The following is a 25,285-nucleotide window of genomic DNA, read 5'->3' on the forward strand; positions in this document are numbered from 1 at the left end:
ACCATCTTGTTAGTCTTTAAAGTGCTACATAGTCCTGTATTTTGTTTCATCTTTCAGAGAAGATATTAAACGGAGATCTCAACAAGTTGAGATCATGGCACTTCTTATTAAGAGAGTTAGCCTGGCCATATAGCAAACCAAATAATTACACTCTGTCTACTTCAAAATCTCATTGCTAATGGTATTCGTGTGCACTGCTAGCCAGTTTTTTAGTTCCACCTCAAAGCTGGCTGATGTGAATACCATATTTAACATTTAGCTCACTGGGATAAATTGTGATGTATATGTAACCCACACACCTAGTGTGGTTCACTGCCTCATGCAGTGGCACCTAAACCACAGCAACAGATAAGATCAAGAGACCTCTACAACCTAGGCTGAGAGCCAGCTGGCTTTATAGCTCAAGCTGCAAAGGCTCCAGAGGTCCCTACACTAAGCTCCAGAGGTCCCTGATTCAAATAATCTGCTCAGTGGCGGTTATGTATACATTCATGCATATCATTTTCATTTCTAATTCTAAATGTGGTAACTAAGGGCAATATGGTGACTCCATTAAAATGAAAGGCAAAATTCTCATTATTTTCAATAAGACCATGATTTCACTTTAAAGCCACATCTACACTACAGTAAGATCAAAGCAGCCACAGTCGATCACCCAGGGTTTGAATTAGTGGGTCTAGTAAAGACTCACTAATTCGAACAGAGAAGGTCCTTCCGTCGATGCCAGTAGTCCCGTTTCTACAAGGAGTAAGGGAAGTCAAAGGGACAGGGTGCTCCCTTCAACTTCCCGCAGTGCAGACAGTGCCAAAATCCGAGTTAAGAGTAATTAACATAGCTTAAGTTGTGTATCTTAATTAGAACTTATCCCCTAGTGTAGACCAGGCCTAAGAGGCTGATTTTCAGATACACTAAGGTGCCTTAAAAATGCTCTGACAGCATAAGCAACCTTAAAATGTGTGGGAATACCCCCCGAATGGCCTCCTCAGCCAGGGTAGAGCTGACACAAAGGCTGCACCCCAGCACTGCTCCTCGTGCCTGATGTATGGGGTTGACAGGGGACAGGTCAGGGTCATGGCTGGTATGCACTGCTTTATGACTTTAGGTTGAACCACTCTAGTCCGGCACCCTTGAGACCTGTACGGTGCCAAACTAGAGAATTTGCCAAACCACAGGAGGTCAATATTGTCTAACAGCATTACCAGCACTTCCACTGTTTACTGGGGAGTTAGGAAACAGGGGGAAACAGGAGCTAAATAACAGCACTGAACACTGAGAGTCAGGACTGGAGGCTGTAAATAAACTTTATGGGACCATGGAAAACTTGGCCCCACCCAGGATAAGTGGACATCTGGCTAATTAAAATCATGCTGGACCATGGATGTTGCCAGACCAAAGAGTCCCAACCTAAAGACGTTCAACCTATACTGTTCTCTGCTTCCTAGGAGCTATAGGGAATTTTGGGAAGCAGAATATGAATTGGAGGACTACTCCAGTTTACACTGGCCTACAAAATACAAGGAGAACGGAAATGGTTTTAACACACATTTCTCCCTCATACCTAACTCACAGGCAGAACAAAGTAGCTGAGCATCAGTCTTTAAGTTTTAACTTTTCTCACAACTTGATTTTTTTTTAGTATAACAAATGATCTTTTATGGTATTTAACCTGAACATCAAGGGCTTTTTTCCTTCACTAAAGGCTTTTAATATTAAATATCCCACTGCACAAGGCATTTCTGTTTCATTTTTGATAACTATCTTTCAACAATTCTGCTGTAAATGAATGAGATCAGCCATTCAAGAGCCAAATATTCTGTGGTTGATTGTCAGTACTTGCAAAGTTCTACCCTCTTCTTCATTTTCTTTAGAGTATTTCACTGAAAAAATGATTGTATAATGAACATTAATACTTTGATTAAAGTGAGAGAGGTGGTATGCAATATTTATGCCTTCGGGTGCACAGTGTGTTCACCTCATTGCTGTGTGCTCTAGCAAAACAATTACTGTTTCCAAAAGTAAAAAGGAGAGTGTATATAAATTTCAGGGGGAGGGAAGGAATAAAGAGCTTTTATTCATAGCTTGAAGGCAGTTGGGGTGCCACACCTAACTTCTTTTTGGTATTCAAAACAAATCACTAGAGATTTGATTTGATTACACAACTGACTGTGTGAGAGAGAGAGATTGTCTCCTCTGTACACAGTCTGTTGAAGATGAATCTACTATAGTTCCCAAGTAGATAGCCAGTCTTGCTAGATATAGTAAAATTATTGCCAACAACACTATTTGTTCCTGCTGTAGGAGCTATTGCAAAAACACAGTAAATTCCTGCCTTCATGCAACTAGTGTGGTACAAAACCAGAGAGAAAATTCACTGACCTAGAAACCATGAGGCTATGAGTTCTAGTGCTTCAACTAGTGCTGCTAACATTTGTGTGTCCTTCACAACCTGAACTATAAGCAAAGTTTCATATTACTATCCCAGGGAATGTAACTATTGTGATGGTGCATTTTGAATCCTTTATGGAAATATTATTATGAATATGAATATGCATAACTGGAAAGTGCTTTATGCAAAATACTCCTTGTAAGGTATCGATTGAAAAGTTTTAATCTGCTGAATGTGCATATTCCGTTTGTAGGCATGTATCATTCCTGTATGTGAAGTTATAAGCAGGGCTCGACAAATACACTCGCCCGCGGTGAGTAGATTTTACCAGCTGGTGAGTGCAGGGGCAGACTGGCCTGGTGGGCCGTTATGACAGGCTGGCCAAAGCCTGCACTACGGGCGGCACGGCCCCATCCAACCCGCTGGCCAGTGGAGGAGCAGAGCGCCGCCAGGAAGGGGGAAGTGCGGCGATTCTCAGAGCCTAGCTGCCTGCATGCAGCTCTGGAGCGAGGAGGTGGGGCACAAGCCAGAGGGCGGGACGCTGGCAGACGCCAGGACGCTGGCGTCATGTGGCGTCCTGATATCACGGCTGGCGACCGCCGGATTCAAAAGGATTCCGGCAACCCCCCAAAGTGGAAGGCAGAAGCCAGGTAGGGGAGGGGAAAGGGCTTGTGGGGGGCAGGTCAGGAGAAGAAAAGGGAAGGCACCAAGGGACAGGAGTGCAGGAGAGACAAATGCCAGGGGGCCAAGTGCAGACAATGAGGAAAAGGGCAGGTGGGGAGGTGTCACTGGGAGGGGAGACAGGGTGATGCTGGAAGAGGAGAGGGTAAGGGCATTGGGGGATAAAGGGGGAAGGGGAAGGTGCTGGGAGAAGGCTTGAAAGAAGGGGTGGGTATGAGGAAGCTGGGGATGGAGCAAGGCATGTGTGAGGACACAGGGGCATGAGGGGAATGGGGGCAGAGGGTAGTGAGGGGGTGGGCATCAGGGAAACAGTGGGCAAAGGGGGCAGGGGCAGTAAGGGAAAGGGGAGGCACCAGGAGGGTGCAGGGCCAGAGGATTCTGGGGGAGAAGCAGAAGGGCAGACACCTGCAGGGGAGGGACCAGCACCAGAGGAGAGACAGGGTAGACGTGTAGAGGGAGGTGTTAGGAGAGAGGATGAGGAGGGGTAGCTCACATGATCAGAGTGGGGCTACTGGAGGAGTGGGCACAGGGGGGAGAGAAGGGCTGGTGGAGGGGGGCAGGTCTCAGAAAGGCTGAGGGCAGTGAGTAGGGCAGGAGTCAGGACAGCAGAAGAGAGTGAGGAGTTGTGGGGCAGCAGGCACCAAGGGAGCTAATGGAGCAAGGGGAGGAGACATGGCAGCAGAGGGAAAAGGTAGAGGTTTATAAGATATTTATTAATAACTTGGGTGATATTTATTAATAACTTATTAGTAATTACTGTTCTTATTCTTATTAGGAATTTATGCCATTAAAAAAAACACTGGGGGGGGGGGGAGGGTTGGCGAGTCCCTTTTTTGTCTGGCGAGTAGGGTTTTCCATAATTTGTCAAGCCCTGGTTATAAGTATAAACCTCTTAGGGGTTGCCATGTTAGTCTGTAACTTGTAGCTCAAATTGCGTAGCTTATTGCAAGCTCCAGGTACACTGTAGATGCACGCTTAGGTGCCACAGGACTACTGAAGGTATAGACTAACACGGCTACCCCTGGGAGGTTTTTACTTATTTCAAATTAATTTTGAAATAGCTTATTTCAGAATTTGGCACTTATTTTAAAATAAATCACTATTCCAAAATGTCCCTTACTATTTGCAGAATGAGGTTTACAGGGACATTGGCATATAAAGCCCATAATATTTTGAAATAATGGGCATGCTCCAAAGGCGCAGAATATCCCAAAATAGCACTTCAGCGTAGACGTAGCCTTAGAGTATGTCTACACTACAGTGCTATTTCGAATTAACTTAATTTGAAATAGTTAATTCGAATTAAGCTAATTCGAATTAATGCATCTACACACAAAAACTATTTCAAAATAGCATTTTGCTATTTCGAAATAGCGCGTCCACACTGAGTGGACTCTGAACCGAAGTTAAGACTGGCCAGAACCAGTGCCGGCAGGGCATCACGGTAGGACTTAGTGTGTGGGGCTGCTGCCTGAGGCTAACTGAGGCTAACTGAGCTCCGTGCTTAAAGGGACCCTACCCCCACCACCGGACAGACAGTTCTCAGAGTTCCCCGCTTGCTTGTCTACCTCGATGAGGGACAGAAAAGCAGTCCTGTCTTGGAGTGCCCTGAGTGCCTGCACTCGGGACACCACAGTACTCGGCCACATGGAGCCAGAGCTGCCCCTGGGCATGCCGGTGAGTCTCATGGGGTCATTGCCATCAGCCTGACTGCACTTGCTGCAGGCTGCCATCCAGGGGGTCTATTGGGGGGCTGTCAGGATCCAGGAGGCCCTGCGGGAGAGTGTCCACCCCGAGGAGCCCTCAGAGCCACCCCGGTCCTCCCCACTGGGGGCTCGTGCCCCATTCTTTCCTCACGTCCTTCCACTTACCCCTCCCTAGCCCCCCTTCCTGATGTCAAACAAAATACACGTATGTTTAAAAATAGAAACTGGGTTTACTGAACAAAACTGGGCGGGGGGATGAACCTCTGGGAAGACTGGGAAAAGGAGGTGGGAGAGGGGAAGAGAGAGGGTGGGAGAGGGGAGGAGGAAACCAGGGAGGAGGGAGCTGGAAGGGGGAAGCAAGGGGAAGAAGGGGGAGGAGAAGCTTGGGGCCCAGGATTGGGGGTTTTTTTTGGGGAGAGGGGAGGGTCGGTATTTTTATTTCAGCCATCTGGCAACCCTAGCTGCAGCCAGATGTCAGGACACCTCTATTGACCACCCAAGATGACTGCTGGAAACATCTAAGACTGAACAGAGTAAGGAGTCATGCCCAAGCTGGGGGGCTTTCCAGCCTGTGAATAAAGATTATTAGAACTACCAGTTACAGGGTAAGATATTGTATGTAACATGTTTCTTAGTGTATTAGACTTATCTGTTTTGTTTCATTTTGTTCCATCTGCTATCTCTTATGACCCCTTAAATCTTACTTTTTATACTCAATTAAAAAAATCACTTTTATCATTAAACCCAGTTTTTACCCATAATTGTTACCATGGCAGGGGGAAACAGCTGGTGCATCTCTTTCATTGATAAAGAGGGCAAACACTTAAAGGAGCTTGCTCTGCATAAAACTTTATGCAGAGTAAGACAGATTTATCTGAGGTTCTGGTCCCAGTGGGGCTGTGCACCTGGGTGCCGTAACAATTCCCTTTAACTGAGCCTTCTCGGAGCTGAACTGATCTCAGCGTCTGTATTACACTGCAGAGGGCTGTGACCCAACTCTGTGGCTGGCCTGGAGGAGGCTGGAGGGCCTCGCTCAGCAGGACAGGACGGTGGGGTGCCCCCAAGGGCAGGTGGGCAGGCTCAGGGGTATCTTCAGCACATCAAGGGTATGTCTAGATTACAGGCTTATGTCAACAGAGGCTTTGTCAACAGATACTGTTGACAAAGCTTCTGTTGACAAAGAGCATCTAGACTACATCCAGTTCTGTCAACACAGCAAGCGGCTTTGTCAACATGACTGTGTAGACACAAAGGACAGTGTAGATGCAATAACACTTTTTGTCGACAGAACTCTGTCGACAAAAGGTGTTATTTCTCGTAGAATGAGGTTTACCACCGTCAACAAAACTGACGAATTCTGTCAACAATATATAGACAGAACTCGGTGGTAGTGTAGACGCAGGTATAGTTTTGTCAACAAAAGTCCACTTTTATCAACAAAATCCTGTAGTCTAGACACACCCCAAGTGATAGTCTCAAGAGCAGTGTTTCTTAAACTGTTTTCTGTGGTACACCGGTGTGCCGTGAGGCAGTAGGACGTGTGCCGCGGAGAACAACAGAATTCAAAAGGGGCAGGTGATTCTTTTTTTTCCTCAACAACTTCCCCTGACCCTTCCCCCAACCCCGACTTTTTTTTTGCTCAACCAAAAATCCTTGGTGTTACTCCTAAAAAAATTATTGTTTGGTGTTCCTCGGTCTTAAAAGGTTTAAGAAACACCGCTCAAGGGGATCTCTGTGACCAAACACATCACAGCTATCAGTCAACCATTTTACAAATAACTGAGAACTTGCACATGGCTATACCAAGATGACTGCCACTTCAATAACTTGTAAGTATCACAAAAGCTTCAATAAAGAATTAAATTAAAGTCACCAAATACATTTATTATTTATGACAGAAATTTCAATGGATATGGAAAGGATATGTACATCTTTTCATGTATCAATTCACTCTTAATACTTAAAAATACCAGAAATCTTTTTTTAATCCTTTAAGAATCAAAAATTTGTAGTTCAGTGATGAATAAAAAATGTGACTAGGCGCCACCTTGAGTCCCCAGAGTAGCTGAACGTTTCTGCAGAACTAATCGGTAGTGAAATAATTAACAATCCCAACATTCAAGCAATCGTAATTAGATTTCAGATTTTAGCACCCTTTGAGCTAAGTTCTTGTTTTAATCTATCTGCAAACTCAGTAAAACAGCATTGCATGGCTTTACATTTGGGAAGATATCTTTTAACCATTAATGGCCAGAAAGATTATAATCCCTTCCAAAGTCACTCTTAGCCTAACTAGAGAAGTCAATAATAAAACTCCCATGGACTTCAATGGGAGCATATATACTCCTGTGCATTTCTGAACCACTCACCCATAAAACTTAAATTCTTCAGAAACCTCTGGAGCTATCAGAGAAATGCTCATCTGAAAAATCAGTGAGCATAACCTGAATCTAACCCCTTATGATGAGTAGCTAATAACTAGTGTCAAAACAACCAGAGCACATTTGTTAATGTATCAGTCATTTTATTCATATAGTTTAGATACATGAGTCATATTTCTAATATCAAAAGCAGTATTTGAATTGAGGGAAGAGGGAAAAAAGGAATTTCTCTGCCTCTAATGGAATTTAGCTCTCACTGACAGCTATGCCTGTGGTAACTTTTCTCCTTGGCTCATATATACTTACTTCTGGATAGCACATCAGATGCCACCAAATGTCAGGTGTTATCAAAACTTTTCCCACGGGAAACTGTCCTCAAGATCTTTTCTGAAGCACTAGTCTTTTTCTCACCCCAGAATTACACAAACAGTGTGTGTGTGAGAGAGAGAGAGAGAGAGAGAGAGAGAATTTAGCCTACTTAGTAAGGGGGAAATGATTTACTGAGTAGGGAAGGAAAGAGTGCTCAGGGGTTCCTGTGCAGCAGTGGGGACTAAGCAATGTTGTGGACCAGAATGTTAGAACTCCTGAAGATGGTGCCTTCCGTGTCTGATGGCCTGGGACTCCAGTTTGCACACAAACAATCTAGAGCAGGAGAATAAGCTAGAAAAATATGAGAGAGGATATCACAAGACATGTCTGCCCAGAATGCGTGCACAGCTCACACCGGCCATACTTAATCTCTCACTCACAGAAATCTTGATGTTTCGCTCCTTTCCCCACACCCCATGTGCAAGAATAACTGGAAAAAAACTTTGCCATCACTCCGTCTTCAAGCTTCAAACCCTTTGTCTCACCTTTGTTACAGCATCGTGAAGGGTTCTTTCCACTTCCACACATCAGGATATAAACAGAGCTTGTGCTATAAAAAGCCAGCATATTCTGAAAACTTATCCACACATCCATTCCTACAGAAATTGCTAGTTTTAGGGACGCACCTGGGAGAGTGCATTAAGTGGAATGCTGTACAGTTATATATCAATCCTGCTCCTCACTAAAACATAAGATTTGAGTTTTGTAGTGTCCTTCCCCCACCGTGGGAATTATGTTCAGAAAGTCCCCTACTCCCTCTTCCCAGGGGATAGAATAGAGAAAAGGCCCTCTTATCTAGAGTGCCTCCAATATACTTAACCTCCAAAAGTAAAAATGGCTTCAAGCAGCCAATTTAAATGAGTTCATAAAAAGCCTGAAAATTTTACTAGACAGCCATTAACTAGAGCAGCATTTCCCAAACTATGGTCCGCGGCCCGGCACCAGGCCGTGAAAAAAAAATGCCGGGCCTCAGCATGCCTGGTGGCTGCCGGCCCTTAGGCCGATTGACCCATCTGGTCGAATCGGGCCCCGCGCCCCTGCACCCGGAAGTGCCGGTGAGTTAAGAGCCGGGCCCTGCTCCAGCGCTATGTGGAGCTGGGTCTCTCCCCGGCTCTGCCTGGAGCGGGCCCCGCCCCCGCGCGTCCTCTCCGGCCCCGCCTCCAGAGCATCCCCTCGGCCCCGGATGTCTCTGCCACGTGCGGCTCCTCCTCGCCGCCTGCCGCCCATGCGCGGCATTGCACGTGGGCGGGGAGGACGTGACGTCACGGCCTGGGGTTTTGAAACCCGCGCGAGGCATGTGGTGGGGCCTGGCTGGCTCCGGGTTCGGCCTCCGGAGCCTGAGCGCAGACTCCGGCCCCGTAACGGGGAAAGAGAAGGTGGGAACCGGCTCGTGCGGTGGCTAGGAAAGGAGAGGGGTGGGGAAAGGGGTGGAAGGAGAAGGGGCTTGGGAGGGAAAGGCACCAAGGGGCAGGGGTGAAGGAGAGAGAGACAAATGCCAGGGGGCCAAGTGCAGACCATGAGGGAAAGGGCAGGAGGGGAGGTGTCAGTGGGAGGGGGGACAGGGTGATGCTGGGAGAGGAGTGGGGAGGGGAAGGGCACTGGGGGCTGGAGGGGGAGGTGCTGGGAGAAGGCTTGAAAGAAGGGGTGGGCATGAGGAAAGTCAGGATGGAACAAATTGTGTGTGAGGGCACAGAGGGGCAGGAGGGGAATGGGGCAGAGACGGGTGAGGGGGTGGGTATTAGGGGAAAAGGAGGCACCAGGAGGGTGCAGGGCTAAGGGAAGGTGCAGGTGGCCAGGGGATTCTGGAGTGAGGAGGAGGGGAGAGCTGGCCACCGGAAGCAGAACTGGAGGGGGAATCAGGGCAGGCTGGGGATATTGAGGGGCCGGTGGAAGCAGGGCTGCCGGGGGGTGTGAGGTTGGGGGTAGGGAGCTGGCGGGGGAAGATGTGGGCGGGGTGGGAGAAGTGGCCGCTGGAAGAAGGGCTGGACGCAGGCAGCGGGGCTGGCGAAGGGAGATTGGGAGGAGAAGCGGGGGAGAACTGGCTGCCAGGGAGGGGGTTGGGGGAAGTGGGGCTGGCCAGAGCCGCAGCAAGGGGAGCAGGGGGAGGAATGAATCAGCCTGCAGGGAGTGGGACTGACCCAACCCCGTTCCCCTCTCCTCCCCCCCCCCCCCCCCACAAAGCACGAGTTAGTCTGGCACAGGGATTCTACTGTCATCCCGTCCCCGTCCCCCCTCCCTCCCCACACACACACACACACACACAAACCCCTCCAGTAGTTGCAAACTATCTGGCAGGTAGACACACTCATGCAGCCTGAGCTGCAAACTGATACTGAAACTACAAACTGATACAAACTTCAAACTGATACATCTAGTAATAATACAACTTACCTACTGAGAAAATACCAGACATATTATATGTCTGGTATTTTCTTCATTTGTTTTTCATGTGTTTATATTTTTGGGCTGCAAAAAGCAGAACTGAAAAAAAAGGGTTCCAATTAAAGTAAAAAGTTTGGGAAACCCTGGTCTAACCAGCTTTCTGTCTGTCTTACAGCCCATTTATCCAATCCATATTCCTTAACTTGCTGGCAAGAATATTGTGGGTGACCATATCAAAAGCTTTGTTAAAGCTGGCACTGGGAGATTTGGGAGGACCAGAAACAACTTATTTGGATATTCATAATTTGATTAATGAATATGCAAATATGCAAATGAACATTACTGGTCCTCCAAAAGTTCGTGAATGGATTTACTGGTCCCCGTGTCAAAAAGTTTGGGAACCCCTGAACTAGAGGACTAAATCTTCTGGCCAACAGCTGACACAAGTGATGAGGGATGGTCCAAAATGAGAAAATTCAAGCCAATACACTGAAGAGAATCTATTAAAGGAGCCCTGAATAGTACAGTAATACTGAAAAGTGTTTTATTAATTTTATTGTGTCACTGCTTGAGAAACTTACAAGCAACAGCAATGGTAATGTCACTGTCTGTCTGCAGAGACAGGAATACATTCATTCATATGTGCAACCATAAGGGAATACTTTTATATCAAAGTTCAAATTGTGCAAAAACAGTTAGCTTACTGTCACTCACTAGGAACAATACACTATTCATTATATGGCACAAGTGGATTTTTCAGTGCTATAAATGACACAAGGAAAGGTTCATAATTTGCATTCCTGTACGCGGTTTTGCATCTCTTTTTATAACTGACAAGATGACTTGTCAGGATGGGGGGTTAAAGACTGGCTCAGGGCAAGGAGCTGAGGGTGCAAGAGTGAAGGTTGGGGGTAAGGAGGGATTTAGGGTGCAGGGCCCCATCCGGTGGGGACTTTTCTCCCCTCTAGTCTCCTGCCTGGCAGGGGCCTTTTGTATCCCCTCAGTTCACAGGGAACTTTTGTCTCCCCTCAACCCCACCCTTGGCCACTCTCAGTATCACGACCCTCCTCTCTGTGCCCCCTCTCTTTCCATGCTATGGAAAACAATCCCATTCCAGGCACTCCCTGTTTTCCTGGTACAATCACACCTTGACTTTGCTTAAGTTATGATAAGAGGAAGCTGCATACTATATTTTTTGGTCCTAGCTATTACCATTTTGGAGGAGTTCTTGAACAAACAGACTCATGAACAGACAGATGCACATTTCTAAAATAAACTTAAAAAACAACAAATGGCCTGGTAGCACTTTATAGACTAACAAAACATGTAGATAGTATCATGAGCTTTCGTGGGCACAGCCCACTTCTTCAGATGACCGGAGTTTTGAGTTTAGGATGTGCAGACTCAAAATAAATATGGGAGAAGGGAGAGTGGAGAAGGAAAAAAAGGGAGGGGGCAGGAAACAAGGAGCAGAGGGTATGAAAATATTGAAGGGAAAAAGCGTATAGGTTACCAGTTCTGCCTACCTGATATTGTTTCAAAATAACCAGCACCTTTCAAAATAACGGGCTTGATAGTGTTCACGCTCCGCTAATTATTTCAAAATAAGGGGAGCTGTTTCAAAAAAATTCCTGAGTGTAGACCAGGGCTGAGTGCTTTGATAGCTTATTCTTTAAAAGAGAAATTCCCTAAATATATTTGTTCAAAATATAGAGAAACTACATGGGACCAAATTCATTTCTGGTGTGACTCCATTTGCTTTAAAGGAGCATCAAGGATTAATCTGCCCCATTAAGCTCATTTTCCATTCCAAAATTTCTTAATGGCATAAAAAAAAGAGCTGGCTGGCCACCGTCATTAAATTCAGGCATTCTGGATCTAGTCCTGCTTCCACTGAATTCAATGAGAGCTAACTAGTGGAATGTCAAAACCAAACACAGAAAACTTCCAAAAAGGTCTTTGATCTTAAGCTTTAATTCTGATGCAAAATTTTCTGCTGCCAACCTTCCTTAATTTAGTTTTTAATAAATCTTTTCCTGGAGATTTCATTGTCAATGGCACTCTTCACATTCTAAGCAACTTCTGCTCCCATGGATAGCTCAGGCAAACTAATTCCCAAACCCCATTCGGATCCACTGGATTCTATAAGGACATGGAATCTTCTAGCACAATGATTAGTTACTGCCATGTCAGGAGGGCTGGAAAGAGGTGGAGTGGGGTGAATCAAAACAAACCAAAATTTCAATGGAACCTGAATCCAGACCTTAGTTTTGTTCTGACCACCACTAAACCTAAATTCCATGTCCCAAACCGCAGATATTCAAAATCTCTCTAAACAGCACTCATCTCTAGGGGTTAATTGTTTCACTTCAACAAGGGAACAATAGTTTGGCTAGGAATTATTAAAATTGTATCCATCTCCACCACCTCAAAACCATGTTATGTCCATAATTTTACACTGCAGTATTGAGATAACATATAACATACCAGAAGTCATCCGACAGTTTGTGTGTTAGAAATGGACAAGCCAGGCACAATATTTTTAAATAAAAAATTATTTGATGTGATTCACCAAAGTACTTTCATGACTTCGCAGCTTTCATAAAACATTGCAACTCTGTCCTCAGCAATACACTGAGGTGACCCAAATGTTACATCTACTCCAGAAATCCTCCTCTACCCCAGTGAAGCTCTATTCATTAGAAGCATGTAAGTCAGTAGAAGAGTCTTCTTGATATTGATTCTAAATTCTGAACAAAATTATTTTGTGCAAACCTGTTACAAAAAAAACAGCATTGCATCAGGGATGAATCTGCCCTATAAGGCTATGTCTAGACTACATCTCTCTTTCGAAAGAGGGATGTAAATTAGACATATTGACATTGCAAATGAAGCCAGGATTTGAATTTCCCGCCCTTCATTTGCATAATTGCATCACAGCATGGGGTTTTTTTTTGAAAAATGATATTTTGAAAGTGAAACAGCAGTCTAGGCGCAGTTTTTTCAAAAAGAAAAGCCTGTTTTGAAAGATCCTGTAAACCTCATTTTTTGAGGAGTACAGGATCTTTCGAAAAAGGCTTTTCTTTTTGAAAGAACTGTGTCTAGACCACGGTTTCACGTTTGAAATGGTGTTTTTTGAAAAAATGCTGTGACGAGATTATGCAAATGAAGGGCAGGAAATTCAAATCCCAGCTTCATTTACAATTTTGATATGTCTAATTTACATCCTTCTTTTGAAACAGTTTAGAGATACCCTAAGTACCTTCAAAACACACTGAAGCTCAGCATCTTAAAGGAACAAACCAGTAAGTTAAATGCAAATAAAATAATTCAAGCAATAGCTAAGTTTATGAGACAGGGATAGTCCAGATAAGTATCCAGTAGTCCATCCAGACTAGGGGTGGCCAATAATTTTTGGCCGGGGGCAATAATTTTGAAGTGGCCCCGGGCCGCCTTGGAAGAGGCGGGGCCTAAACCAGAAAGGGAAGAGCCAGGATGATTCTGGGCTTCCCCACCTACAGATCATGATTGGTCTGGGGGTGGGGAAAGCCCCTTTGCCCTGCTTTCCCACTAGCCACCTATGCCCCTGGGAGGGTGGGAAGAGGCTTCACACGCTCCCCCACCCCCAGACCAATCAGGACCTGGGGGCGGGGGAAGCCTCCTCCAGCACTGCGAGGAACAAGTGGCAATTTGAAGTGCCGCGTGCTCCTCGCAAGGCCGGGGCAGGGCGAAGGAAGTTTCCCGTAGCTCCCCTGTCCCCAAGCCCTGATTGGCCTGGGGGCAGAGGGAGAGCATGAAGCTTCCTCCTGCCCTACCCCACCCTGTGAGCAGCACACGGCACTTCAAAATGCCCCATGCTCCTTGCAGGGTGGGAGGAGGCTTCGTGCATTCCCCCACCCCCAAGCCAATCAGGGCCTGGGGACGGGGGAGCTGCATGAAACTTCCTTTGCCCTGCCCCCACTTTGCGCAAATGTACAGCACTTTGAAGTGCCATGCACTTCTCGCAGGGGAGAGGGGGGAGGGCGCAGGAAACTCTGGGCTTGGGGGTGGGGGAGTATGTGACATCTCCCTATGTCCTGCGGAGAGCGTGGTGCTTCAAAGCACTGCGTGCTCTTGGCAGGGCTGGAGGAAGCTTTGTGTGCTCCCCCATCCCCAGGCCTTAATTGGCAGGGCCTCCGCAGGCCAGATCAACCCGCTTGGCGGTCCGGATCCAGCCCACGGAGGCCCTTTTGCCCACCACTGATCCAAACCATCAAGGACAGTGGAAGTCTTTGAAGATGAAGGTCTGATTATCCATTGCAAGCATATTGTGTTCCCCCATTTCTATTCAGAGATAGAAATCAATATCCATCAGCACCCTGCACCAGTAGCTTCTCTCAGCTGTGCAGCTGTACTGCTCCAGCAACCCCCCGCCAGCAGGGATTTACAACCCCAGACAGGTGCTGCCAGCGTGGGGTGCTGACTCCTGGAAGCAGTGGCACCATGTTCACTGTCATATAGGTTACTGACTGGACACAGTAGAGGTCCAATCACATATGACAATTGCCAAATTCCTATAATTTTAGACCAGTGGTGGGCAATCAGCAGTCTGGGCAGCGCATGCAGCCCACTGGGGTTCCACCTGAGGCCCACGGATCCCTGTCTGCTCTCCTCCCTCACACTCCTCTTGGGCGCTGGAACCCGGCACTTCCTTCCCATCCCTCCCAGAACTTTCGGAACACCACAAATCCACTGATTCATGCTCTGTCCCAGCTCCTCCCTCCCACTCCCAGAGCTGGAATGGTACAAGGGGCCTCCAGTGCCCCAGTGCATGAGAGGTGGGCGGGGAGGAGGCAAACAAGTTGAAGGAGGAGGGAGCAAACAGGCTGCTGGAACCCTCTGAAATGAATGAGGGTCACTCATGCGGCCAACTCACTGTTCCAAGCAGAACATGCCAGTATGGGGGAAAGTGCTGTTGGCTTATGGGACTGAGGGAGAAGTTAAAGAAATGGAGCTTTCAAAAATTGTTGTAGATTTAATATGACAATCTTCCTTTTTCACTTTAAAACATTAAAGTGGACCAAATGATCACTTTGTAGAAAATCTTGATATTCATGGTTATATGTGCAAGCTGACCCTTCATCTAAAGATGCAAAACTGATGTATAAGAATGCCAACTATAATACTGCAAACAGGTTTTGTTGCATGCTTTCCAATGTATAAGGATTTAATTTAATTACTAAATAAGATGTTAACATTTCAGTAATCAACTGAAGGGATTTCCTCTGGTGTGGAGGAAAAGAGAAGCAGGAGAAGGGGGCTTCTTTTCTTCCTTGATGCTGGAAAAGAAAGGAGTACTGGAGTTGTGATTCCTGTGCATTGGGAATAGCAACAAGGAGCGATGGGAGAAAAAGGTGGAAAACCAGACTGATATGAGATCAAGGAGACTGCAGAGACAGCAAAAAGAAGAGAGGGGTGAAAGACTTGGAAAGGAAAAACTGTAGGGAAGATTGAAAGAATCACTGAATACAAGTTAGGTGTCCTCCTACTCAAAGCTAGAGGGAGCAGAGGAAAGGAGCCAAATCTATATTAACTTAACTTAAAAATAAAGTCTGCCTCACAAAAATCACCTTCCTGCTTTGGAGTTTGAGACAAGTGTTCCAGAACAAATCATCCAAGAAAGTAGAGGCATGTGGTTAGCTATTATAATGAATCACTGTATGGGAGATTTTTTTTCTTCTGTTTATAATGCATTTGGTCTTCCATCTAAAAATAAAAGTTTTCAAATTTAAAAGGCAGGAAAATCAAAACGGTACTGTCAACCCAAAATCCAGGTGATTTTTTTTTCAGATTCTACACTCAAGCCAGAATTCACATACTGAGAGAGAGAGAGATGATTTGCGTGACCTTAAAATCACCAAATCCTATTTTTTTAAAACACGTGTTTCACGCAGCAACAGGAAAACAAAGGAAACTGCTTCTGTGAAAGAAATAGCACAACTGACAATTTTCATAGAAGGCAGTCTGGTATCACGATGGTGGACATACTTATGAAAATATAGTAAATATAAAAATACATCAAGTAGAATTGAAAAAGAAAACAAGTTTTTCAACAATCTTTCACTATTATAGACCTTGGGTGTTATTTTTGACAATAACAGGTAAACATTTTGCAGGCAAATCTCTTTAACATCGATGGTGTCACTGTAAAAGTACTACACATCTGATATATGGGGAGAGGAGTATTATCTGAGCTCCTGTGAGTGATCCATAGCATGTCACCATCTGAGCGTCTCAGAGGACACTAGAACCAAGAAAATCACGTTCTAAACTGATTCTTTTCTGTTTCAAATTTTTTGTTAAGTTTGGTTTAAACCTTCCCCTCTGCTGGCTGCTCCATATCTAGGAGCATCCAGTTCCAGTTTCCTTTTCACATCATTAAGGGCATGTCTACACTAGGAAATTATTTTGAAATAATTTATTTCGAAATAATAACTCTCGAAATAACTATTTCAAAATAGCGTGTCCACACAACAGGGAAGCCTCAACATTAGTCCAACATTAGTCCTTAATGTGGACATGCTACCTCAACTTAGAACCCCAGGAAGCACTGGGGAGTAATTAGTTTGAATTACTTTGGGGAGTACTTATTTTGAAATAGCAGGAGTGGAGTGTCCACATTACTGCTATTTCGAAATAGCTATTTCAAAATAAGTGTTATTCCTTGTGAATAGCAGGAGTTATTATTTCAAAAGAACCACCCCCTTATTTTAAAATACCAGCTTTGGTAGTGTGGACACTCCGCTTGTTATTTTGAAATAAGGTGAGACCAGGGCTAAGAGAAGTTTGAGAAGGGAAGAGAGGAAAGCTAGAGAAAAGGGACAGAAAAGAGCTACTGAAAGACATGAAAACAGGATATGCCAAAATAAACAGCAGAAAACAAAGAGAAAAAGTGGAATGAGGGAAAGACGAGAAACAAAAGCAGCACAGCAGACTAGTTGTTTCACAGAAAGCTTGCTGAAGTAGTACCGAAATACTGAAAAAACGTGTCGGAGGCACGATTGTGTACTCATGTGTAATGTGTAATGAAACTGTTGTCCAAAATTCTTATTATGTTCTTTAGTAGTAGGAGAAAGTCTTATTTCAACATAAAATGGCTTTTGCAGAAGTGATACTAAATCCTTTCAAAGTCTGTATGCATGTGCATGTTTTAAAAATCAATTTGCATGTATCTGATGGGGAAACATAGGTGTGTTCAGCACTCAAGAGGTGACAATGCATATTTGTGTATGACCATGACAAGAGGGAGTCAGCAGAATATAGTCTGCCATTGGTAAGTTATTCTTGATGTGAATTCCAGGCAAAAAGTGTGACTAAGACATTGAACAAAAGATGTATGCACAGATCTTCTTTCAAAGTGCACGAAATTACCTTTTTATATCATTTCCGAGGAGAATTATGTACTCTGTGGTCCCCTTTTAATTGTATGTCTCTTGCTCTCCCCCAGGGTTTTGTTTGTTTCTTTGTTTGTTTGTTTTTCTAAAATGGGTCTCCAACCTTCTGCCTTCACATATACTGCATTGCCCTAATTCAGCAGATGACACCAAAATCTTCACACACATCGATCTCCCCATTTAACTGGACTTTGAAAAACATTTCCTTACCTGGATCATGGAAAGGCACCAAAGCAAAGTTGTAAAGTGGTTTCTTGGGCCTTTTCAGAGAGGTTTCCAAAATTTTAGATGCTCCTTCAATAACTTGAACTAAGTCATCATACATAGAGCCAGTCACATCAAACACAAATGCCAAGGTGGATGCTCCCTCTGGGATTTCTTCAGCTCGGGGCTCCTTCTCCGCACTGGCATCTTGTGCAGAGCAAGAAGAAAGCAGAGCCAGCAGGAGCACTGGGCGGAATCCCCCTCCCCAGGGGAGGCTCGTTCCCCGAGAAATCATTGTTCTCCTGAGGGCGCGCTCAGTATCAGAGGGCTCCCACGGCAGCTGAGAAATGCATTGGAAGGTAACGAGGGAAAGAAAAGAAAACCCTTTTCTGCCCACTGCGGAGCGGAGCGGAGCGGCAGCTCCCCCCACGCCCTCCTCTAGCCTCTGCGGGAGGGAGGGAGATGCGGCGGCGTTTGTTTGTGAGGAGTTTCTGGTTTCTCTCCCTTCCGGGTCTACTTGGCTGCAGCGCTTTTGTAGCGTCTCCTGGAGGGGGGGGGTCCCATCCGTGCCCTACCCTGTGCGCGGCTGCTGCTGCTGGAGCGGGACTCTGGCGAGAGGCAGACGCTCCCAATGCGCGGCTGCTGCTGGAGCCTTTGGCCGGGGACTGCTGCTGCAGAGACACCCAAGGAGCGCGCCCAGCCGTCTCTTATCACTGGCCGCCCCTGCTTCTCCAGCGTTTGCCCCGGGGCCGTTTTGCGGGGAGACTTTTAAACCACGTACAGGCCATTTGAGGCTCACTCGCAGCGCCCGTGGTAACGATAGAAGCGGGACGGAGCTGCGAGCAGGAAATTCAGCCCAGATGTGCCTTCCCGCCGTGCCCTGTGGCACTCGGGAGCTGAGTTTCCCCTGGTGGGTAGGAACAATGGGCTCAGGTGGGTCTGCACATGCCTGAGCGGGGAGGACGTGGATTACCGAGTAGTCCTCCTCCACCTCTCAGGAGGAGATCCCGATAAAACCTCCACTTCCACCGCCGGGAAGATTAAAGCTCACTACCCCCCATCAACTGCCAAGGAGTTTGGGATGGGAAAATGATTGTCACTGGGCAGCGCAACCCAAGGAAATTCTCTAGCACTCAGTGCAGTCCAAAGAAATTCTCCAGCCCTTCATACTTAACACACACACAAGCACATCCAGCCCTCTTCATAATTTACACACACACACACACACACACACCAACCTAAGGAGGCTCCGGCTCTCCCTCAGCACTGGGGAGCCCATGCTGGAGCTCCAAACACCTCCCCTCCCCTGCTGTTCTTCTGGTGGGGCTAGAGCGCACAAAATATACTAGCTTAGGCCCAACTGATTTTTCTGTGGGTCAGCAGTCCCTGACCCAACAAAAGGTTCCCTACCCCGCCCTAGATCTTCCCCATGTTTTTATAGCCTAGCTTGCTAGCCCCTTCCACACTCCACTCAAGCATTCATTCTTATAAGTGGAGAAAAAAAAGAGAGCAAGATTTGTTTATTATTGTTTGGAGATACTCAGCTAGTAAAAGGTTGGAGGGCCATAAAATCACCTAGATAGATAAGCTACAGAGCAGCCTACATCCCCCTTCCATCACCAAAGTGGAAGGAGGATGACAACCAACAATGAAGTGCTGGCAGGACTTCTCTAACCCTTTCAGTTTGGTCAGAAGAGAGTGATAGGTCCTTTCCCCAATTTTTTGCCCTCTTCCTTCCCTCTCTTTTTGGCTGAATGCCAGTGCTCAGTAGTGGTTAATTGCTACTCCTGATCTGTTCCACTACCACTGCCACCTCCAAATGCTACTCGGGGCCTGACAACTCAACAGAGCTGCAGCAAGCTAAATCACCAGACAGTCCAGCTTCAGTAACTGGACTTCACCTTTCCTTCCCCAGAGAACATTCAAATCTGCCAAGACTCTAACTTCTAAAGCAGTGGTTCTCAACCCGAGGCCCAGAGACCCGGGGGGGGGGGCACGAGCAGGTTTCAGGGAGGCTGCCAAGCCAGGGCCAGCATTAGACTTGCTTAGACCAAGAGTACAAAGTTGAAGCACCACTGCATGAAGCTGAAGCCCAGGGCCCTGAGTTCTACCACCTAGAGCTGAAACCAAAGCCTGATCAACGGAGGTTTGTGGCAGACCTGCAGCCTAGGGCCCCTGGCAATTGTTCAGCTTGCTATGCTCTGACTTTTATATGCAGAAAATCGGTTATTACGACACTGGGGGCTGTGGAGCTTTTACTGAGGAGCAGCGTGAGTGAGTGTGCACACACATCCCACACCAGGGGAGCTGATAGTCTTCACGGGCCTCTGGGCAAGGTGTGGGGGGCCCAACCCTGCACTACTGGAAGGGGCTGGATGGAAGGGTGAGGGCAGCCAGCCCCCCATGCTGCCCAGGGTGCAGCGCTTCCTCCCATCCCCTGTGCCACACAGAGAGCGCAGTGCAGCATTTCAGCAGTGATGTAAAGGGCCTAGGTCTCCAACTGCTGCAACATCAGCAGCAGACAGGAGCCTCAGGGCCCCTTGGAATCCTTTGCCTTCCTCCCTGTCGGTGAGTCTGCCCCCCAGACGTACACATGCACTCCCCTTTGGGACACAGACAGCAATACAGAAAGTGGTTGCAGGGTAAATGAGGAATAAAAATAACATGGGTTGAGATGTCTTGGGAGAAAGGCAGCAGTAGAGGTAAGTGCCCAGGTTTTTGAGCAGAAACTCTGGTTACCCTCAGGTAACTTCCATCACCACAGGGGGGCTATGTTTAGACTGCCCCCTCTTGTGCAAAAAAATGCAAATGAGGCGAAGCATGGAATATCGCATGCCTCATTTGCATAATTAATTAGGCTCCGTTTTTGCGCTAGAGGCTTTTTGCACAAGAGCCATTCTTCCTCTTTTTTTCAGGAAGAACGGCTCTTGCACAAGGGGGGGTTTGTGCAAAAACGGAGCCTCGTTAATTATGCAAATGAGGTGTGGCAATATTCCACACTTCACCTCATTTGCATATTTTTTGTGCAAAAGGGGGCAGTCTAGACATAGCCAGAGGGAAGAGCAGCCACTATGGCTGGAGCCTTGGGGAGCTCCTCTCTGCTCAGCTGCTCACAGAAAGAAGTGGCTGGCTCACAACTGGTTCCAGCCTCTCTGGAGAGAGGTGATACATAAGGGAAGGGGAATCCTGTCAATTTCCCCCCCCCACACCCGAATTTCCCTGGCCCAGCTCCTTGTTTGGGGGGACTGACCTCCTCCCTCTGCCCCACTGTGCCCCAACTGGGCAGGCAGGCAGGTTCTGCATCAGCTCCTCCCAGCCCAGCTCTGCTGTCCACAGGTGAGTGTGCTGGGATAGGGAAGGAGCAAGAGATTAAGTGGGAGAGTGAGCAGGACCTGAGAGAAAGGGAGGACGGGCTAGGGCAGGGTGTCTGGTGTTCAGCAGTTAGAAAGTTGGCAGACCTAATAGCATATGGGGAAAGGAGTCAATGAGAAAAAGGGAGAGGGATGGAGGGAGTCACAGAAGAAAGTTACCTGAGGAAGAGTAAGCATCAGAGATGAACAGGGCTTGAGAGGAAGAGCAAGATTGAAACGGGATAAACAGCTGAATGTGAGGCAGAAACACTGAAAGGGAGAAAGGACAGATTGAAAGGAAAAAAACTGAAGGGAAAATAAGGTCTGGCTGACATAAGCCACCTTCCACACAAAGAAACAGGAAAGGTGGTTGGATAGGGGAAGAGATGTCAGAGTGACATGCAAATGAAACCTAAGTGCAAAGAGATGCTTCCCTAACGTGTGCTGGACAAATTTCTCATACCTCAGTTGCAGCTAATTGCCAGGAATCAATTTGTAGCTAAAGTCAATGAGCATCTTTATGGTATGGGATAACTGAGAGGGGTCTATTGCTCAAACTCACCCTCCCCCAGTAGCATTTACGTTTATGCAATATAGGTCTTGTCAACACTAGCCCCTGCCATCGATCTAATCTACATGACTTCAGCTATGCAAATAACTTAGCTGAAGACAACGTACTTAATGCAGCGTCTTGTGTGTGATAAGGGCGGTGGGGGCTCCTTTCCATCGATGGCTACTCTTCTCATCCTGGTGGAGTTCTAGCATCACCCGGAGAACACCTGGAAATCATTTAAGCAGACATGATAAATCAATAGCAGATGGATCAATCATTGCTGTATCGATCCCCATTGTAGTGGAGACAAGCTCATGTGTTATACTTGATACAGGTGAATGTAATTCAATGCAATAATAGTACACATACTGGGGAAGAGCCAAAGCCAAACAGCTTACTCATATTATTATTTTCATTGGGTTTGTTTCTTCTCTAGGTTAGTCCCCCACTCCAGGAAAAAAACACTGCCTTACGATAGTCCTACAGAAGTATTTGTACAGTAGCAATCAGAGACTGGGACTTTGATTGGGACCATTGCTCTGGCACTGTTCATACACATAGTAAGATACAATTTGGCTTGTAAAAGTATCTTTAATGCTACTTTACAGATGTGGGAAACTGAGACACAAAGCAATTCAAGGCCAGATTTGTGAAGCTATTTAGGCACCTGAAAGTCACCAGTGAGATTCTCAAAATCATTTGGGTGCCTAACTCCCATTTCCCAAGAACTGAATCTAGATTACTTCAATCACACTTCTTAACCACAAGCCATCCTTGCTATCCCATGCACGGTTGTATATAGGAGGAGTTAACAGCAGTTACTGAAGTTATTAGCAATACATTAGTTTAAACCCAGAATGAGAGGAGGACCAGACCCTTTGCTTTCCACAGAAAAAGTCATGTGGCTGAGGTGAGCAGGGTACAGTTTAGTTATATTTGATACATTATGAAACTTTATTTTTTTCTAAATTCATATTATTTGTTTTCCCCGTTATTTTACAAAAATTTATCAGTGTTCAAAAACATCATTCTGTGACTGGAAAATTAATCATGTAGGAACATTTGCTTACTCCAATCAAGTCATATGCTTGGAATTGGTTTATAAAAAACAGATGTTTACATTCTTTTTTCCCTTCAACACTGATGTCATAAGAAGAAAGTACATAACCAGAGCTGAGCAAAATGTTCACAATAAAACCAAAAACTGTGGAAAACTTGCCTTGTGTGGAACTTCACTGGCAGAAAACTCAGATCAGGTTAGTCAAAATGTTCACATATCTTCTAAATAAAGATGAGCCCAAAGCCACAAAAATGGAATCTAGATTTTGAACACTTCAGCAAATGGAAGCATTTGGATCCAGTATTTTGGGTCAATCCTTTACAAGTATAAGTTCCTGTTAATGTTTTTTCCTTACACAAAGAGCAGCCATGTACACTCATTCTTATGTTCCTATTAGATTCAGGAAAAGAAGAAGAAAGAACAAAAGTAAAGTCTTTGGCTATGTCTAGACTGCCATGATTTTCCGCAAATGTTTTTAACGGAAAAGTTTTTCTGTTAAAAGCATTTGCGGAAAAGAGCATCTAGATTGGCACGGACGCTTTTCTGCAAAAGCACTTTTTGCAGAAAAGCATCCGTGCCACTCTAGACGCGGTTTTGTGCCAGAAAGCCCCCATCGCCATTTTCGCCATCGGGGCTTTTTTGCGCAAAACAATTTTTAGCTGTCTACACTGGCCCTCTTGGGCAAAAACATTTCTGGAAAAGGGCTTTTGCCCGAACAGGAACATCAAAGCATTTGTGCAAGAAGCACTGTTTTTGGACAGTAGAACGTCAGTGCTTTTGCGCAAAATCAAGTGGTCCTCCTGAGAGGTGGAGGAGGACTACTCGGTAATCCAAAACCTGAAAGTAGGAATAAGAGATCCTCCGGAATAGGGCTTTATTCCGGAGGATCGGGCCAGTCTAGACGCTTTTTTCCGGCTTTTCCCCAAGCCGGAAAAAAAGCGGTGGCCATGTTTATTTAAATCCCGCGGGGGATATTTAAATATCCCCCGCGGATTTCCCTATTCCCAAGTTTAAAATTAGCATGGCTATTTCGGAATAGGGGCCAGTCTAGACGTAGCCATAGAGTCTCCCTCCTCCACCTCAGTAACATCTGTACTCATGGCCCTCCATACAATTTCCATATGCAGATGTGGCCCTCAGGCCAAAAAGCTTGGCTATCTCTGGTCTCAGGACTGGTCCAGGCCACTGCTAAACCAGTAGCTACTGCCATGGGAAAAGCCTGAAGCTGACAGTTTCAGCAGGATCTGGAAGGGAAGAAAGCTCAGGCTCCAACCCAACTAACCCCTGGGACCTAGAATACCACTCCAATGGCCCATCCTCTACTCCCGCAATGTCTGATAGATAAGGCAGAAGCTCATGGATGAGAGGGTGGAGGAAGGAGAAAGTCTCTGAGCTTACGGTTGCCAACTTTCTATTTGCTTGCTGTTCCCCACCATAACTCACTCGTGCATTTTCACCAGGCTGGGGTGAGGAGCTGTTATGTGGGAGATGATTCAGGGTGTGGATTCCAGACAAACGAGCTGGAGCTAGGATATGGGCTCTGTGCTGGGGCCAAAAATGGGGGGTTCAGGGTGTTGGAGGGGGCTCTGGGCTGTGGCAGGGGATTGGGGTGTTGGAGGGGATGTGGGCTCCAGCTAGGGAGTGAAGGCTCTGGAGTGAGGCTGGGGGGGAGTGGTTTAGGGTATAGAAGGGAACTCAGGGATAGAGCAGGGGATTGGAGTGTGGGAGAGGGATGGGGCTCCAGGTGGTGCTCATCTCAGGACTCTCCTGGGAAGAGATGACATGTCCCTGAAGCTCTTAGGTGCAGGGCCAGCCAGAGAGGCTCTGTGCACCGCCCCCAAGCACCAGCTCCACAGTTCCCACTGGCCCAGAACAGCAGCCAATGGGAGCTGCAGGGACAGAGCTGGGGGGAAGGCATGGAGCACTGTCGGCAGACAGGATACTGGGCTAAATGGACCTTTGATCTGACCCAGTATAGCCATTCTTATGTTCTGACTCTGACTGCACAGCTCCCATTGACTTGGAACCATAGCCAATGGGAGCTATGGGGGGTGGAGCCAGCACTCAGAGGCAGTGCGCAGAGCCTTCCTGGCCACTTCTGTGTCTAGGAGCCACAGGGACACATCACCACTTCCAGGAAAGCAGCTGAGCTGAGCGCCACCCAGAACTCATACCTAAACTCCCTCCCATGCCCAAGCCATCCTGGAGCCAATGGGACTTCTAGCGGACAGGTCAGCAGTATTGACCAAAGCTGCCAGGGTCCCTTTCCTGCTGGGCAATCTGGTTGAAAACCAGACACCTGGCAACCCTAACTTCACTGTATGGGTATGTCTACACTACCCCCCTAGTTCGAACTAGCGGGGGTAATGTAGTCATACGGAGTTGCAAATGAAGCCCGGGATTTGAATTTCCCGGGCTTCATTTGCATAAAGCCAGCCGGCGCCATTTTTAAATGCCGGCTAGGTCGGACCCCGTGCTGCGCGGCTACATGCAGCACGGACTAGCTAGTTCGGATTAGGCTTCCTAATCCAAACTAGCTGTACACCTCGTTCCTACTTGAAAGTAGGAATAAGAAATCCTCCGGAAAAGGGCTTATTTTCCGGAGAATCGCGTCTAGACCGGCGCTTTTCTCCGGCTTATCCCCAAGCCGGAAAAAAGCGGCAGCCATGTAAATGCAAATGCCGCGGGGGATATTTAAATCCCCCGCGGATTTGTAATTCCGACTCATCTCATTAGCATCCCTTTTCCAGAAAGGGATACCAATGTAGACGTAGCCCCTT

At 46.6% G+C, this 25,285-nt stretch overlaps 1 protein-coding gene across 3 annotated transcripts in view; it reads right to left on the bottom strand.

Moving 5' to 3' along the window:
* The window catches only part of HMCN1 (hemicentin 1), a 360,405-nt gene extending 342,218 nt beyond the window's left edge, over positions 1–18,187 (bottom strand). For 2 of the 3 annotated variants that reach the window (XR_012906027.1, XM_075936754.1), the window contains exon 1: positions 17,549–18,187. Coding sequence is in view for 2 of the 3 variants with exons in the window: in XM_075936754.1 (XP_075792869.1) it covers positions 17,549–17,837 (289 nt within the window). In the remaining variant the exon portion in view is untranslated. The remainder of the gene's footprint in view (positions 1–17,548) is intronic. The other variant, XM_075936755.1, reaches the window with a different exon arrangement.
* Positions 18,188–25,285: the final 7,098 nt, after the last annotated feature.

This window comes from Pelodiscus sinensis, chromosome 9 (genome assembly GCF_049634645.1).
Source record: "Pelodiscus sinensis isolate JC-2024 chromosome 9, ASM4963464v1, whole genome shotgun sequence".
Classification (NCBI taxonomy): domain Eukaryota; kingdom Metazoa; phylum Chordata; order Testudines; family Trionychidae; genus Pelodiscus; species Pelodiscus sinensis.